This window comes from Colobus angolensis, unplaced genomic scaffold (genome assembly GCF_000951035.1).
Source record: "Colobus angolensis palliatus isolate OR3802 unplaced genomic scaffold, Cang.pa_1.0 Scaffold22, whole genome shotgun sequence".
NCBI classification, from domain to species: Eukaryota; Metazoa; Chordata; class Mammalia; order Primates; family Cercopithecidae; genus Colobus; species Colobus angolensis.
The window spans coordinates 512,854-530,982 of NW_012115377.1; the positions used below are offsets into that span (position 1 = coordinate 512,854).

General features: G+C 61.2%; 1 protein-coding gene across 1 annotated transcript in view; it reads right to left on the bottom strand.

Moving 5' to 3' along the window:
• The window catches only part of PIP5K1C (phosphatidylinositol-4-phosphate 5-kinase, type I, gamma), a 45,298-nt gene extending 29,586 nt beyond the window's left edge, over window positions 1-15,712 (bottom strand). Inside the window, exons 1-7 of the mRNA XM_011943441.1 lie at window positions 15,681-15,712; window positions 12,439-12,531; window positions 9,181-9,311; window positions 7,959-8,076; window positions 4,225-4,377; window positions 1,405-1,704; window positions 7-154 (exon numbers count right to left, since the gene is read on the bottom strand). Of these exons, the coding sequence (XP_011798831.1) occupies window positions 7-154; window positions 1,405-1,704; window positions 4,225-4,377; window positions 7,959-8,076; window positions 9,181-9,311; window positions 12,439-12,522 (934 nt within the window). The 5' untranslated portion in view covers window positions 12,523-12,531; window positions 15,681-15,712. The remainder of the gene's footprint in view (window positions 1-6; window positions 155-1,404; window positions 1,705-4,224; window positions 4,378-7,958; window positions 8,077-9,180; window positions 9,312-12,438; window positions 12,532-15,680) is intronic.
• Window positions 15,713-18,129: the final 2,417 nt, after the last annotated feature.

Sequence of the window (18,129 nt, forward strand, 5' to 3'; positions counted from 1 at the left end):
CCATGGCCGTGGAGTAGAGCGCCTTCTGGCCTACGGGCCGCTTCTCGTCCGAGGTGCCCCGGGCGCCCTGCGCCTGCCGCTCGCGCTCGTGCTGGTCGATGTTGTGCACGCCCAGCAGCAGGCTGTAGTCCATGATCTTGAAGCTCTCCAGGACCTGGCGGGACGGACGGGCAGGAGCACACCATGCCGTCAGCTGTCTCCATCCCCACCACAGCTCCTGGACCTTACGGGGGCCCCAGCCTGGACAGCCCCGTGGGCTCACGCATGAGGGATGGAGTCCCATGGCCATGCAGGGGTGGGGTTCTAGTATTATCCCGAGGGATGGGGGGGGCTACGGTCACACGGCGGCATCAGGGCGGGCCAGAGTGGGGCTTCCAGCCTCACAGCAGGCCGCCCCAGGCACTGGGACGGGGACTTCCCTCCCTGGCTTTGCTCTTTCCTGAGAGACAGGGGCTAGGCCTATGCTCTGACCAGCCCAGGCCTGTGGGCAAGGACCTGCCGGCCTGACAGGTGACACCCAGGTGTGTGGATGCCCAGGGTAGCCTCAAGGCCCCTGAGTGGTCTGCGCAGTTCTCTGGGGGTGTGGGTCAAGTTCTCAAAGGGGTCGGGGAGCTAGGGGTGGTCAGCAGGGGACCCTGGGTGGAGTGGGGGAGCTGGGAGGTCCCAGGCTCTGCTCCCGACAGGCTGGGGCCTCCCTCCTTGGCTCCACGCCTCGAAGCTGCCGGGGTGGGGCGGGGACGATGGAGCGAACACAGGGAGAGGAAGAGCTGCGTGCATCGTTCTTTCCCTAATACGGAGCCAGTGCAGGCTCCACGTGGACAGGAGCCAGACCCCCGCCGGACAGGCATGGGCCCTTGCCATGGCCTGCAGAGCAGGCAGTCATCCCATTTGATGGGTAAGGAAACTGAGGCACAGCAAGCTCTCATGGCTGGCCGGGAGCTCTGGGCTCGTGACCACAGCATCTGAAGGCTGGGCTCTCTTCTCGGGGGATGGGGGGACTGTACCACTGTCACCACGTAAACTCCAGGGGAACTGCTTCTTAGCGGTGCAGACACTCCCAACCCCCAAGGGCTGGGTCTGGAGACGTAAGTTTTCTGTTTTCTTTGTGAGACAGGGTCTCACAATGTGGCCCATGCTGGTCTTGAACCCCTGGGCTCAAGCCACCTGCCCGCCTCCCAAAGTGCTGGGATCCCAGGCGTGAGCCACTGTGTCCAACCACGTTTTAGGTTAAGGCCACGAAAGCTTGAGCGGCTTCCGGATCCCACGTTGGGGTGGGGCCTGCTGTGGGCTGCGGGGCAGGTGGGCCTCAGCCTGGCACCCTCCCTGGCCCTGGTGCCCGGAACGTGGCCTCACCAGGCAGTCCCACCTGCCACCCTCCCTCCCCGGCCCGGGCCGAGCCCTCACCAGACAGTCCCGCTGCAGCGTCTTGACCAGGGCGCTGAAGGTGTCGGCGTCCAGCAGGAGCCCCTCGGGCATGTCCTGCATGAAGTCCAGGTCCTTGTAGGTGGGGAAGCTCTTCTCCTTCTCCTTCTTGCTGGCGCGCCGCTTGTAGGTGGAGCCCTTGAGGTCGAACTTGAGGTGCATCTTGACCACGCGGGGCAGGATGTTGTTCATGACCACCACGCGGATGTTCTTGCCCCCCGACTGCACGCAGTACAGCCCGTAGAACTTGGGTAGCAGCGTCCGCGGGTTCTGGTTAAGGTTCTGCAGGGGGAAGAGGGGACGTCATGGAGGGCGGCTGGGCCACAGACCCGCGGGGGCGGGCAGAGCTGGCCTCTGCCTCAGGGGGCTCATGGATGCCCCTGGCCGGCCCCCCTCTCTCCCCAGAAGCCCTCAGGGACCCCTTTCCTCTGCAGGTGCCCAGCTGGCCTTCCTACAGCACCCCGACTCCCACAGGCCACAGGGTCTCCCCGCCCAACTGTGAGCTCCAGGAGAGTCTGTTTCTACAGAGCCAGGCCCCGAGGCAGGCACTTCTGTTCCATCAGAGGGTTCCACACTCCCTGCCTGCCCACTGGACATCGCCCTGGCTGGGCTCGCCTGTTGGGAGGTCTGGAGGCCAGAAACGCAATGCTCTATCCTGAAATACATACATATACATACATATATGCATATGCACACACGCACACACACACATGCACAGACACACAGTGTGCGCACACACGTGTATTTTCTTGAGACAGGGTCTCACTCTGTCGCCCAGGCTGGAGTGCAAGGGTGCGATCACAGCTCACTGCAGCCTCAACCTCCAGGGCTCAAACCATCCTCCCAGCTCAGCCTCCCAAAGTGCCAGGACTCCGGGCGTGAGCCCACCCTCTATGTCGGTTATGCTTTGCTGTGTTGGACTGATCAACTCGGACCTTCACTCCAAACCTGGGTCCCCAGGCACAGGTCTGGGTCCTGCTCTGCCCTGTAGGCCCCAAGCAGGCACTGGGTGACCCAGGGGCACCCAAGTGAATCAACAGCTCCCCCTGCCCAGAGCCTCTCAATGATGAACCCTGTGGTGTGCTGTGCAGGTGTCGGGGCTGGGACAGACCCACAGGGAGAGGAGTGGGGGGCACGGCCTCAGGCACCAGCCTGGGCAGGCTCAGCAAACTCCAGCCCCTGGGCCAAATCTGGATGCCACCTATTTTTATAGGGCTGTGAGCTAAGAATGTTTTATCAGTTTTAAAAAGTGGAGAGGGTCGGGTGCGGTGGCTCACGCCTGTAATCCCAGCACTTTGGGAGGCCGAGGTGGGTGGATCACCTGAGGTCAGGAGTTGGCCTGGCCAACATGGTGAAACCCCGTCTCTATTAAAAATAAAAATTAGCTGGGCGTGGTGGCACATGCCTGTAATCCCAGCTACTTTCGAGGCTGAGGCAGGTGAATCGCTTGAACCTGGGAGACGGAGGTTGCAGTGAGCCGAGATTGTGCCATTGCATTCCAGCCTGGGCGACAGAGCAAGACTTCATCTCAAAAAAAAAAAAAAAAAAAAGTGGTGAAGAGGCCAGACGTGGTGGCAGCACTTTGGGAGGCCGAGACAGGCAGATCATGACGTCAGGAGATCGAGACCATCCTGACTAACACGGTGACACCCTGGCTCTACTAAAAATAAAAAAAAAATAGCTGGGCATGGTGGCGGGCGCCTGTAGTCCCAGCTGCTTGGGAGGCTGAGGCAGAAGAATGGCTTGAACTTGGGAGGGGGGAGGCTGCAGTGAGCCGAGATCGCGTCACTGCACTCCAGCCTGTTGACAGAGCGAGACTCCGTCTCAATAAATAAATAAATAAGTGGGGAAACAGAGAATAGTCTTTGATAACACGTGAACGTGATATGGAATTTGCATTTCTTGGTCTATACATAACACGTATGGGCACACGGCCGTGCCCGTACATTCTCATGTGGTCATGGCGGCTCGGTGCCACCCAGGCAGAGCTAAGCCCTGGAGACATAGGACACTGGCTCGCAGAGCCAAAAACACCCACTCTCTGGGCCTCTAAAGATTGAGTTTGCTGAGCCTGATCGAGGGAGCCCGGGCCCCTGGCTAAGCATCACAGAGAGTGGATGGAGGAGGGTTCAAGGGGGAAACTGAGTCAGGGGTTGCACGGCGCTGCCCAGAGCCGGGCAGCAGCTCAGGCCCAGCCACATGGGAGGCGCCCACCTCGTCTGGGCGAGTACCGGAATCCCAGACCAGGGAACACAGCCGCAGCCGCCGGCTGCTACTCCCGCTCCCGGGGCCTGACGCGCCCTGTGAGGCACGCGGGGTGAGGGGTGGGCCGGATGGAGCTGCCTCACGCCTGCCCGAGCAGCTGGTCTTTTGTGGAGTGCCGGCTGGTGGCCTGTCCCCCTCCTCTCTGGATCCCTCTGAGTCACCCTTGGGCCGCTTGGGCCTCCGTGGCAGCTGAGAGACATTGCCCATGGGCCACCGGTTCTGGGGCCCACGGCTCATACGGGGTGTTGGCCAGGTGGGGACGGGGAGCCAGGCAGGAGCCGATGCCCACCCAGCCCTGCCTGGGACAGCCCTCAGGGCGTGTGGCCACAGGAGGAAGAGAGGGCAGCTCCTGAACACTGGTGACTGGTGCTGGTGAAGCCTGACTGGGACCCCCGACGGGGAGAGCCTGGGGCCCAAGATGCCTCTCGCTGCGCCCCAAGGACGCCTGCTTGCCCCAGCCTTGCAGACGTTTGCTCCTGTCGGCCGGGAGCAGGGGACTGATGGAGGAGCCGCCTACCCACAGGGCGGGCCACGCACCATGTAGTAGCCGGGGAGCAGCTTCTGCAGGAACTCGGCCTCCTTGTGCATGACAGTCTTGATGATGAACTCGTCGTCGCTGGTGACGTAGAAGAGGGAGCCGCTGGCACCCGGGTTGGACAGCTCGATCAGTGGCTCGTTGCACAGGGAATACTGGAAGCAGAGGAGGTGGGTCAGCGGGCCCCGGCCCTTCTCTCCTTCCCACCTAGTTCCCTCCTGAGATGCTCATGTGATGGCCGGAACCTCAGCAGCCACACTGGACCAGAAGATAACCTCTGGGATGGAAGCTGCATCTCTGATGGGCAGGCCCCACTCTGGCCCCTGGCACCCCAGTCCAAGCCCTTCCTCCCCACCTCACTGCCCCTTTTTCTCAGCCCCTGCTGTTGTGCTCACTGTCTCTCTGCCTCCACGCCCTCTCCTAGACATTAGGCAGTAGGTCCACGGAGGCGAAAGTTGTTTGCGTCACTGACACACGACAGATGCTCTATTTGTTAAGGACAAGAGTGAAGAAGAGACCACGGGAGCTACCCTGCGTCTTCTGGGTATGGAACCAATGAAGTGTGCGTGTGGCTAACGCCACCTGGGTCACGCCCTGCAAAATCCTAACTGGTCGCAGATGAGGTCAGAGCCCGCTCCCCATCAGCGGAGTGAGGCAGGCCCGCCCAGGGTTAACGCTGGGTCCGTGTCTGCCGGACAGCAGAAGGGTGGTCTCTGAGTGCTGAGTGCCGCCCGCCCCGCTGGGAAGAACGCTGCTGTGCTAAGCAGGTGGGGGGTGTCCCCAGAGTCAGGAGTGGTGGCAAGTAGAAGCGAGGGGAGGCCAGGCACAGCGGCTCACCCAGCACTTGGTAATCCCAGCACCTTGGGAGGCTGAGGAGGGAGGATTGTTTGAGCCCAGGAGTTCAAGACCAGCCTGGGCAACAGAGCGAGGCCTCATCTGCACTAAAAAACAAAACAAAACAAAACAAAACCCAGGCGTGGTGGCGCACATCTGTGGTCCCAGCTACTTGGGAGGCTAAGGTGGGAGGATCACTTGAGCTCAGGAGGTCGAGGCTGCTGTGAGCGGGGACAGCACCACTGCTCTCCAACTTGGGCAACAGAGTGAGAAAGACTCTGTTTCAAAAAAACCCCAACAAGTGAGGGGAACCACCTTTGGAAAATGCTCGAAGAGCCAGAGGCTTGAGGTGGGAGTTGGGTCCCCAGCGCCACACACGCTCTGAGGTGTGAATGTGCTTGGCGGCCAGAGGACGCCGGAAACATGAGGTCACTTCAGGCCCGGGGCCTGGGAATGCCCCTGTCCCTCCTTGGGCTCAAGTCACTGCCCCCGCCCTCCACTGCCCAAGGTGGTCTCGGGCCAGGGAACGGCGCCATCAGTTATCCCACGTCGTCAACACAGGCTGGATTCTGCGGAGTCAGCAACGGCCCTGCCAACCTCAGCAGCTCAGAACAGCGAGGGTCCTTCCTCCTACACGCGCTGCTTCTGCCATGGCCTGGCTGGGAGTGACGGTGCAGGGTGAGAGCACCGCGGGGGGCGGACTCAGAGGCTGGAGGGAGATCTATCCAGGCCACTGCTGTCGCCCAGCCCGGCCATCTGCCTCCCTTTCTCCGCCCACAGCCACGAGCCACAAATATCCACGGGAAACACAGAGCCCACGTGGTTCCTCCGCCCTTCCCGCCGCAGCAGGACGCCCTCCAGCCTCCCCGACACAGACACAGCAGTGCAGAGCGAGGGCGGGTCTCTCCTGGGGCTGGTGCCCTCCCTGGGAGGCCAGGGGACCCCACCAAGCCCGGGGCCACTGTCCTCAGGTCACCTGCAGCAGGGGACGCCCCACGCAGCCGGAGTGTCCCCCCGAGGCACAAATCACTGCTCCCTCCCCATGGTGGCAGGAGGGGGAGGCTGATCTCACCCGCAGAGCGGAAAACACTGTGGAAAGGCACGTTCAGCTTTGTACAAACACCACCAACGACGGAAATTCTGAAGCCACACGGCTAATGGCAGTTGCAGGGCTGTGGCCTCCATGGGCCTCAGCTGCCACGGGGAAGCAGGCCCCATGAGTGGGTTTCTGAGCCAGGCAGTGCCAGGACAACCCCCCACGGCCTCCTTCGTCGGTGCTGGGGCTCTCGGCAGCTGTGCCACCGACCCCGGCCTCCTCTCCACCCTCCGCTGACTGCTGGGCAGGGCTGAGCCCCACCCCACGTCCAACCTCTGCCTTCTCCTTCCTGGCTGTCCTGAGCTGGGGGCCTTGCTGGGGCTACCCCTTTTACCAGGGTGGACTGTGACCTCAGCTGTCCAATCAGAGAAGTACCGGCAACCCCCAGTCCCCCTCGAGCCCCACCTGTCCCCACTCAGGCTCAGGGGCCCTGTGGACGGCAACACGCACACTGGCCCGTCCTCCCGCCACTGGCTCATGGCCACACGCACACCAGCCTGGATGGAGGCTGGGGGCCCCCAGGAGAATTCTCACACTCCTGAGATGAGGAGGATTCGGGGGTCACCAACACCAGGCTGGCCCCAAGACGCTGTGGGCGCACACCCGGCCTGAGGCCCCGGAATGCGGTCTCATCGGGTTCTAGGGGAGACCCAGACGGCCCCAGCTCGGCTTGTGTCCGTCCACTCCTACTAGTGGACACGGGTGCCGTCTCTGCTATGAGCCAGGCTGCCGCCTCCCATTCCCGGCCGCCTCACACCGTGGCGTCCAGGTCACCTGAGGGCCACTTCTAGGCAAAAACCCCAGCTGTCTGTTCACTCCCCACTGCCTCGCCGAGCTCAGGCAAACGCTGGGACACTGATGTCAGGAGGCTGGGCCTTGGTAACACAGCCCAGGGGCATGGTGACTCCCGGGCACCTGAACAGGGCGGGAGTTCTCGGGCGGTCGCATGTACCCGCGGCTGCAGCACATGCTCATTCTCCCTGGAAGAGTGCAGCCTCAGGCGCTTGCTACAGCCTGAGAGAAACCAAACACATGCACGGTCACCAACCACCAAAGGCACAAGGAACCGACCACCGTGGGTGAGGGCAGGATCGGAGAACCACAGGCTCCCGGCCCCGGGGACCTCGCTGCCGCGACAGCCAGAACGCCAACCGCACTCGTCTACGGAGTTCACCTTTTCCCTGACACAAAGTCCTCAGAATGACCAGCAGGCTTGGGAAAAGGCTACCCAGAGCTTTGAGAAGTGGTGCTGGCGCTGGTGAGCTCCGGGGCCACCACGGTGAGCGCCGCCTTCCACACGCCTCTTTCAGGAGCCCGGAGGATGGGCTGCCACGTCAAAGGGGTTGGCCTAGATTTTGACTTTTCTAACTTGAAACAACAAAGCCACGGCTAGAGCTTGGGAGGGCCGACGCTACGCTGGTCCCCAGTGGCGCCCACGTCCCAGTGCCTTGTTCTAACCCTAAGTCTGAAGATGGGTCAGTCACTTTGGCACCAGGCTACAGAAGACTGTACCATCTCTTTGGTGAGTGGACGCTTTGATGACAAGACCCACATGACAAGGAATGGAGGAGGCTCCCAGCCAATGCCAGCCAGGACGGAGTTCTGCAGCCGCCAGCGATGTGAGCTTGGAGGCCAATCCCTCTCCCTTCCCCAGTGAGTCTCACGGAGACCCCGGCCCCGAACCTGACCATAACCCTACACCAGGAACCCAGGGAGGCTGCCCCCAATGCCTGACCCACAGACCCTCCAAGACCCAACACATGTTCTGTTTCAAGCCAGGAAGCCCATAATGGCAAATACGCTTACCAAGTAATCGTCTGGCCGGATCCCAAAGAGCTCCCGGAAGTAGCGGAAGGCGACAGGTGCATAGGTCTTGAAACGGAAGTCCTGGAAGTGGTGGGCGGGGGTGAGGTTGCTGCCTTCACTGTGGAGGAAGGACAGGAGGAAGCCTGTGAGGGGGGGATGGCACCTCTCCCCCACCCCTGCCATGGCCCCTCCTAGTGCCTCTAGCAGCTGAGCCTCTAGCGGCTCAGCTCCAAGGCTTCCTGGAAATGGCCCAATCCCACAAGCAACATGGGGCTCCTGATGGAACTGTCCCCCGGTAACCACCCTCTCTTCTTTCATTAACAAAGGGGCACACGTTGTTGGTCCGGCACATAGGGCTGCCAAGAACAGGACCACGCCGCCCCAGGCTCTTGCAGCTTGGTGTGGTCGTGTGACTGCACCCAGCCAGTGACACAAGTGCAGCAGAAACACTGGTTATGTTCTAAAGGGAAGGGCTGTGTTGTTCTCCTTCTCTTTCCTCCTGTGGCTGGAATGCAGCCGTGATGGCAGGAGCCTGGGCAGCCACCTGGGGCCACTGGTCACAGAGCTGTATATTGAGGATGGTGGTGTGGGGTGACCAGAAGGATCCCAGGACCCCAACACCATGGAGCCTCCTGACCAGCCCTGCACTGCCCACTGGTATTTGTAGATTAGAAAAGAGCTAACTTCTATCTTTTCTTTTTCCTGTTTTTTTTTTTTTTTTTTTTGAGACGGAGTCTCGCTCTGTTGCCCAGGCTGGAGTGCAGTGGCCGGATCTCAGCTCACTGCAAGCTCCGCCTCCCAGGTTTATGCCATTCTCCTGCCTCAGCCTCCCGAGTAGCTGGGACTACAGGTGCCTGCCACCTCGCCCAGCTAGTTTTTTTTTGTATTTTTTAATAGAGACGGGGTTTCACTGTGTTAGCCAGATGGTCTCGATCTCCTGACCTCATGATCCGCCCGTCTCGGCCTCCCACAGTGCTGGGATTACAGGCTTGAGCCACCGCGCCCGGCCTCTTTTTCCTGTTCTTAAACTGCTTTTACACTGGGTCTCTGATTTAGCAGCAAACCAATGTCCTGACGGACAGAGGGCCAGAGCTCAAGGCCAAGGAAGCGCCAGGAGGGGCCAGGTGCTGCTTTCAGCACAGAAGGGCGCTCAGGACAGGCCACTCCATGTCACAGCCACGCGTGTGCCGGGTGAGGCCTGAGGCTCCGGGGCCCGGCCCACCTGGGGAAGAAGATGCTCTCCACCACGTAGAAGTCCTGCATGAGCACATCGCGCTCGGGCTTGGAGCTCAGGTGGCCCACGGTGTAGCCGATGCCCAGCTGGATGGCGCCCTTCAGGGTAGAGGAGGTGGTCTGCGGGGAGACCAGAGCGTCAGGGCCCCCGGCTGCTCCCCACGCTGCCCTGCACCCACTGTGTGCACCAGGGGGTGGAGACCGTGTCCAGCTGCAGCTCGGGACCCCGCACCTGCCAACCCCCTCCCGGTGACCCCGGGGTCGCCTGTCCTGTGGCTGTTGAGCCATGGACATCAGGCCGGGGGGTAAAGCCACCCTCCCTTGGGCCACACAGCCAGGACAGGACTTGGCTGTGACTGCTGCACTGCGTCACTCAGCCCTCCAGTCCTGTTGGCTAGCTAGGTTCTAGAAGGTTCTCACATTCTGAAACAGCTCCAACTTAGCAAGGGTTGGTTCACTATCAGGGTTTGTTTTTAGGGGGTGCCGTTTACAGCGAGATGCCCAGATCACTTTCACGTCTTCAGATGCGGGTTCCTGCTAGCTGCTTTCTATGTAATGCACGTGGTCACACTGGGCAACCCACATGGCTGCTCTGTGCCTCAGTTTCCCTGCCTGTAGACAGGGACGGGTACAATGGTTCTGGCCCTCTTGGGGACATGGTGTCAGCTGCTGTTGTTATTATTTTTATTTGTTTGTTTATTTTTTGAGACAGGCTCTTGCTCTGTCACCCAGGCTGGAGTGCAGTGGTGCGATCTCAGCTCACTGCAACCTCCACCTCCCGAGTTCAAGTGATTCTCCTGCCTCAGTCTCCTGAGTAGCTGGGATTACAGGCACCCGCCATCACGCCTGGTTAATTTCTGTATTTTTAGTGGAGATGGGGTTTCACCATGTTGGCCAGGCTGGTCTTGAACTCCTGACCTCAGCTGATCTGCCTACCTTGGCCTCCCAAAGTGCTGGGATTGCAGGTGTGAGCCACCGCGCCGGCACTATTATTATTATTATTTTTTAAATTTTTTTGAGATGGAGTCTCGCTCTGTTGCCCAGGCTGGAGTGCAGTGGTGCGATCTCCACTCGCTGCAAGCTCTACCTCCTGGGTTCACACCATTCTCCTGCCTCAGCCTCCTGAGTAGCTGGGACTACAGGTGCCCGCCACCACACCTGGCTAATTTTTTGTATTTTTAGTACAGACGGGGTGTCACTGTGTTAGCCAGGATGGTCTTGATCTCCTGACCTCGTGATCCGCCCGCTTCGGCCTCCCAAAGTGCTGGGATTGCAGGCGTGAGCCACCGCGCCCGGCCGTTATTTATTTATTTTTTTTGAGACAGAGTCTTGCTCTATTGCCCAGGCTGGAGTGCGGTGGTGCGATTTCGGCTCACTGCAACCTCCGCCTCTCAGGTTCAAGCTATTCTCTGCCTCAGCCTCCCGAGTAACTGGGATTACAGGCACGCGCCACCACACCTAATTATTTTTTTGTATTTTTAGTAGAGACAAGGTTGCGCCATGTTGACCAGGCTGGTCTCCAACTTCTGACCTCAGGATTCTCCCGCCTCGGCCTCCCAAAGTGCTGGGACTCCAGGCGTGAGCCACCGCGCCCGGCCAGCTGCTGTTATATTTGCCACCAGCATTGTTAGCATTATTCTCACTGTGTGCTCTCGGGGTCATGTTCACGTTAGCCCTGGGAAGCCGGCCCATACCTCTGGTCTCTAACTCTGGCCTCCAGTTCTCCTGTCGCAGGTGTGAGGGGGCAGGGAGGGAGGTTTCTGCCACTGCCCAGGTTCGGCCGCTGCCTCCCTCCTAAACCACACTCTGGGTAGTGGGGGTCTGGCCTGCACGTTCACCTCCCCGAGATGCCACGGACAGAACAGACATGTGCCCGGAGATAACGTACAAATGGCCCTGAAGCCCGCAAAGACGCTCCATGTCACTGGGTACAAGCAAATCAAACCACAGGGGGCCGTGCACGGTGGCTCACGCCTGGAATCCCGGCCACTCGGGAGGCCAGGGTGGGAAGACTGCCTGAGCCTAGGAGTTCGAGACCAGCCTGGGCAACGTGGCGAAACCCCCGTCTCTACAAAAACAAACAAACAAAAAAACACCTTGAAGAGACACCACCTCACACCCACCCACGAGGACGGCAGAATCAGAGACAACAATCACGGGGGCTGGTGAGGATGCGGGGACACCGGGCCTCAGTCACCGCCGCTGGGCGTGGAAAATGGTACAGCGGCTGCGGAGCACAGTTTGCAAGTTTCTCAGAAGTGACGCCGAGTTACATGTGACTTGGCAATTCTGCTCCTGGGTGTCTGCCCAAGACGAACGAACACACGTATCCACACACAGACACACACACGTGTCCTCAGCAGCACAATTCACAACGGCCAGGAGTGTGAACCACGCCAGCATCCACAACGCAGCAAGGGACAAGCGCAGCGCGGGCGCCCCGCGTGCCAGAACACGACTCAGCCGTGAACAGGAGCGAGGCTCTGACGCGGGCCCCAGCGCGAATGAACCCTGAGGACGCCACGCTCAGTGAGACACGCCAGACACAGAAAGCCACACCGTGTGTGATTCCATTTCCATGAAATGTCCAGGACAGGCCAATCCACAGAGGCAGGAAAGGGACGCGGGGTGCCGGGGCTGGGAGTGGGGGATGGGGGTGACTGCTAATGGGGACAGGGTTGCTATTTGAGCTGATGGAATGTTCTGGAATTAGAGGTGATGGCTGCACAACTCTGCAAATGTACTAAAAGTCATTTACTGCACACTTTAAAGGCTGAATTGTACAGTATATGAATCACATCTCAGTACAACAGTTATTTTTGAAAAAACAAGCCCTAGGTGGGGGTGGGAACAGAGCGGGGGTCAGGCTTCCTGCCAACATGGTGTGAGCCAGGCCAGCCTCAGAGTGTCCCGTCCACCGCCCGAGGTGGTGGCAGGGACCATAACCCTTCTCCCTCACCAGGGCCGAGAGCCCAGGCTCTGCCCAAGGTTTCAAGGACTCAGAGCCGGGCAGACATTGCAGCCAGGCTGAGCCACGGAGCACGCTGCCCAGCCGCCCGGCAAGGACAGCAAACAGTGGGGCCTCGTCCAGGACTGAGGACTCGAGTCTCTGCCCTACACAGCCCACACCTGTCTCTGTGCACACCCTGGTTTGTGTCGGGGGCGACGGGCCCCATCCACGGTACCAGTGGGAACTCCCGCCCCTCCGCTCCCTCCCGCTCCCCCCAGCTAAAGGGAGCCGAGGAACCTTCTTGTAGGTGGTTTCGCCAGATGCGTCCACACCTCGATGGCCCAACTTCTTCCCATGGCCAGGGCCCGGCTGTGCTGTCATCGACAGGGCCTGGGAAGAGGAAGCAGGAAGCGTTAACTCCGTGAGGAGCACACCCACCGGGGCAGGGCGTGCTCTGAAACCCTGCGAAGAAAGAGTTTAGTTGTTGGGCCCAGCAGGGGTGCACAGGGCAGGGGGCAGGTCCGGGCAACTCCGAGATGCAGCAGGAGGTCCCTCACCCACGGGCGCCTGGTGGCCTGGCTGGGGCCCCTCAGTGTCCCACGCTGGACACCCAGAAGCACTCGCTCCGAGGTGGAGACCTCTGGGTCCTCAAGAAGGGCAAGAGGATTGGGCAGCCCCAGCCCCCAACTTCAGGGTCTCCCCCAGGTGCTGTGGACACTGGGGCTGGACTGTTCTTTGGGGTGCTGAGCAGCATCCCTGGCCTCCACCCACTCCATCCCAGGAGCACCTCCCAGTTGTGACAAGCAAAGATGTCCCCACACAACTCTGCAAATGCACCAAAAGTCATTTACTGCACACTTCAGAGGGTGAGCTGTATAGCATGTGAATCACATCTCAGTGAAGTGGGTATTTTTTAAGAACAGGACTGCGGGCGCCTGTGGTCCCAGCTACGCGGGAGGCTGAGGCAGGAGAATGGTGTGGACCCGGGAGGTGGAGCTTGCAGTGAGCCGAGATTGAGCCACTGCCCTCCAGCCTGGGCGACAGAGCGAGACTCTGTCTCAAAAAAAACAAAAACAAAAACCAGGACTGAGGTGGGGGTGGGAACAGAGCGGGGTCAGGCTTCCCGCCAACACGGTGTGAGCCAGGCCAGCCTCAGAGCGTCCCGTCCACCACCTGAGGTGCTGGTGGGAGTCATAACCCCTCTCCCTCACCAGGGCCCCTAACTGTGACACCCCTGAGCTGGGAGGATCGTAAAGAGCATCTCGTCCCTGAGGGAGACGGTCTCACTGGCCAGGGTCAGGCCCGGCTCCTACAAGCTGTCGGGCAGCGCAGGCGTCCCAGCACATGGATGAGCAGCCGACCCCAGGGGGCCTCAGCCTGCTGCCCTCGTGGGAGGATGTGAAGAGGGGCCGTGGGAGCCTGAAGGGACACAGAGGCCAACCAAGGAGAACAGACCCGCCTGGCACCATCATTTAAGGAGTGCCACTGCGTTTGCCAGGAGAGCCCACGGACCCTCCACTGGCCAGACCCCATCCCACTGCTATCAGCCCCAGGGACGCTCCTGCAGCCCTGACCCCTGCCCTGCCCTGCCCTCCCTCCGCAGCCGACGCTGCTCAGCCATGTTCCGTGCATTCTCCCGGGCTGCCGCCAGGGGGCAGACTCTCCCCAGGAATTCATCCCCCCACCCGCGCCACCCTCCACACTGCCCCCAGGCCGGGGGACTCTGAGGAAGGATCCCAGGGTCCCAGGCCTGGTGGACAAAGCCCTCCCAGCTCTGGCTATGGACGCAGGGCCCAAGGGCGGCCCAGGTGGGGCGGGTGCCTTGGGGACTGCTTCTGGGAATGGGGCTCAGGAACAGGTGCCCTGAGGACTGCATGCGGGAAAACAGGAGATGCAGCAGCTCGAGCGCCCTCGGGGGACAGCCCACCCCACCGCGGCCACTGGGGCTGGGAAGAAGGCCACTAGGTGCCACGGGGCTGGCAGAAGCTGCAAAGGCAGGGCCACTGTGCAGAGAAAACTCTCCGGAGTAGGCAGCAATGACAGGGCATGGAAAGGACCCATCTACACGCACATGTGCACACACACAGGCAAACATGCATACCGGCAAACATGTGCACACGTGCACACAGGCAAACATGCATACCGGCAAACACGTGCACACGCGCACACAGGCAAACATGCATACCGGCAAACGTGCACACGTGCACACAGGCAAACACGCACACAGGCAAACACGTGCACACGCGCACACAGGCAAACATGCACACAGGCAAACACACGTGCACATGCACACACAGGCAAACATGCACACAGGCAAACACGTGCACATGCACACACAGGCAAACATGCATACCGGCAAACCCGTGCACACGCGCACACAGGCAAACATGCATACCGGCAAACACGTGCACACGCGCACACAGGCAAACATGCACACAGGCAAACACACATGCACACAGGCAAACATGCACACAGGTAAACACATGCACACACGCACACAGGCAAACATGCACACAGGTAAACACATGCACACACGCACACAGGCAAACATGCACACCAGCAAACACGCGCACGTGCACACGTGCAACACAAACATGCACACAGGCAAACCTGCACACCAGCACACACATGTGCACACAGGCAATGATGCACACAGGCAAACACACGTGCACACAGGCAAACATGCACACAGGTAAACACATGCACACACGCACACAGGCAAACATGCACACCAGCAAACACACGCACACGTGCACACGTGCAACACAAACATGCACACAGGCAAACCTGCACACCGGCACACACATGTGCACACAGGCAAACATGCACACTGTCAAACATGTGCACACATGCACACAGGCAAACATGTACACAGGCAAACATGCACACAGGCAACCACACATGCACACAGGCAAACACGTGCACATGCGCACACAAACACATGCACACAGGCAAACACATGCACACACGCACACAGGCAAACATGCACACTGGCAAACACACGTGCACACAGGCAAACGCGCACACATGCACACAAACACGCACACGTAGGCTGCACACAGCCTAACTGTGCACTACGCCTGTGTGGCTCACAGACACCGATGGTACGGGTGGAGCTGGTAGCCTCGGGCATTGCCCTCTGGGCAGCATCTGACCCTCCAGCCGGGTCTTCCATTCCTGCCCCCAGTACCCCTGTGAGAGCTGCTGTCTCCCCACCGCCCACCCCGCAGAGTCCTGGCTCCACGTGGCCTGGAACCCAGAGAAGCCCTTCCTGCCCCTGCAGCCCTGACCAGGCACCCTTGCCACTAGGGGCACGGCCCCTCAGATGCGGGGCCCCCTCCTCCATCACAGAATTTCACCCTGACCTCTCAAGACGCGGCTGGCACAGACCTCATGTTCATCCTGCCTGTGGACACTGGATGGCATCTGGGGCCCAGAAAGCTGCGGTGAGCTGCCTCAGGCCACACAGCTTCTCCACGGGTAGGGAGGAAGTGGTCAGGGTGGGGACCCCAGGCCCTTCGTCCCCTCCAGACACTCACCTCTGTTGGGGCTGCCTTCTTCTGAGCCAAACCTGCAGAAGAGACAAACCGGTATCAGACAGGAAACTGGGGACCCCCCGGGAGTCCTGGGCCCAGCCCCCGGCCCACCTCCTGGCCCCCCAGGCCTGGCGTGTGTAACTCCGCGTGGGGCCTGTCTCAAGGCTACACACACGTGAAGACATGGACTGACACACACGTGAAGACTGGGAGGATGTGATGAGGGCGGGGGCCGCTGAGACCTGCCATGGTCACCCTGGTTGGCGGTCACTGGGGCCTAGAGCAGGGCAGAGGCTTTGCAGCCTCAGGGAGGTGGGCAGCCGGTGACGCCCAGGCTTGGCACCCACCATGAAGGGCCTGGGGCTTGGACCTGCCTGGAGGAGGGGAGGGGAAGTGGTGAGCAAACCTCCCCTGGCTCTTGACCCCCTTCACGCCCAGACATCAGGTTCTGGGCAGTCACCGGCCGAGCAGGTCTGAACTGACCGAGCCCCGCTTCCCCGGAGGCAGGTGCCAGGAGAGGCTCGGGCATGGGGAAATCAGGTGCTAGCGTGGGGAGTGAGGGGTGTAGGCCCTGCTGGGGCGAGGGCAGGCTGGAGTTGTGGGGAGCGCCCAGCAGCACCCAAGCAGCTGCGGTCAGCGGGAGCTGGCAGGGGTCCCCAGGGCTGGCGCCCTCCCCGTCCCTCTCCAGGGTGAGGTCTGTGGAAGGATAAGGCAGCCTGCGAGGAGACCCCCAGCCCTGCCCTGGGTCCTGGGCCCACAGCCTCTGGTCAGCGCCTGCAGCAGGGCCCGGGCCACAGCTCCAGAGAGGACGAGAGACGAGAGAGGCCTGCTGGGTTCAGCTCCAGAGAGGACGACAGGGGCCTGCTGGGTTGAGCCAAAGCTCCCTCCACACGAGGAGGCTGGGATGAGGGGAACAGGAGAGACTCGGCTCCTAGGACCCAGGACCACATTCACAACCCTGGCTCCCAGCAGCGGGGCCCTGGGGTCCTCATCTGGAGAATGGGAACAGACTCTACAGCTGTGATTACGGGCCCTGAGACCGACGGGAGATGATCCTGGGGGACTTGGGAGTCCGATGTCCTCACAGGGTCCTCACGAGAGGAGGCGGGCGGGTGAGTCAGAGAGAGACGGGAAGAGGCTGTGCCGTGGCTGTGAGTGGGGAGGAAGGAACCTGAGCCGACAGGTGTGGGCGCCTCTAGACGCTGGGAAAGGCAGGAAACGGATTCTCCTCTGCAGCCTCTGCTGGGCCCAGCCCTGCCCACAGCTTGACTCTAGCCTGGTGAGGCCCTGTTCTGGGGCTGGACTCCTGGCCCCGGAGGCCTGAGGTGGGAAGCGGTGTCGGTGACTGCAGGGAACGCACGCACGGGCGACCACCATGCGGGCCCTGGGGAGACCCGGCCTCGCCCTCCAGGGGCTCACCAACAGGGGTGGGCGCAGGGCTAGGTGTTAGATGTGGGGTGACAGGTGGGGTGCGGATCAGCAAGGGAGGCTTCCCTGGGCCGGCCGTGTCTGAGCTCAGTGCCGAACAAGGATGCCGGGGGAGCAGGAGGGATCCGGGCAGAGGGAGCCCCGGCGCAAAGGTCACGGGGTGGCTGAGGCGCCGCGCGGCTGCACGGATCACAGCAGCGTTCTCCAGGCTCACGTGGAGGCAGCTGCCGAAGGGGAGCGTCTCCTTGTTGGATTCCAACGCTGGCACCACCGGGGCCCAGGGCATGGAGACAAATGTGTCTTGAATCACACAGGGGCTGTGGGGCAGGGCCGACTCCGCCCCAGCACTGCCTGTACCTTCTCACTCCACTCCCCGGTCCTACAGGAACAGGCTGAGGGTCGGGGAAGGGAGGGCCGGCCAAGGGCCAAGGTCCTGCAGCCGGGGGTGCTGAGGCAGGCCCTCAAAGGGGATTATTATGAGCCCGTGGAGACGCTCGGGCTGCGCCGGGATGCGTGCAGGAGGGTGTGGCACGTGCCCTGCTCTGTGGGGCTCGGCCCTCTGGCTGCCTCCCTGCTCTGGGCTGGGCAGCAGTGCATTGGAACTGGTCTGGCCCTGGCTTCCAGGCCGGCTGAGGTGAGCAGGGGAGGCCAGGACACGTGAGGGGCCAACTGGGCGAGGTTCAGGGAGGTGCAGACAGGTGAGGAGGTGGGTGTGGAGTCCGGGGTGCAGATGGGGACCGTCGGGGGTGGGGACCCGGCTGGGGGTGAACTGGGGAGAGGGGACAGAGGAGAATTTCCCGAGAGACAAGAAGTCTTTCTGGACCAAGGCCTTACAAAGCCAGCAAAGAGCGCAGAGGGAGGGAGCCCCTCTGTTTTAAGACGCGGAAAGAGACTGTCAGAGGGAGGGGTGAACCCACCCAAGGTCACGCCGAAGGGGAGGAAAGGTCAAACCCGGGCCTGGGTCATCGACGCCCCGCCCCATCAGCCCTGCCAGTGCCCCTCGGCCCCTGCGCTGCTCTCAGTG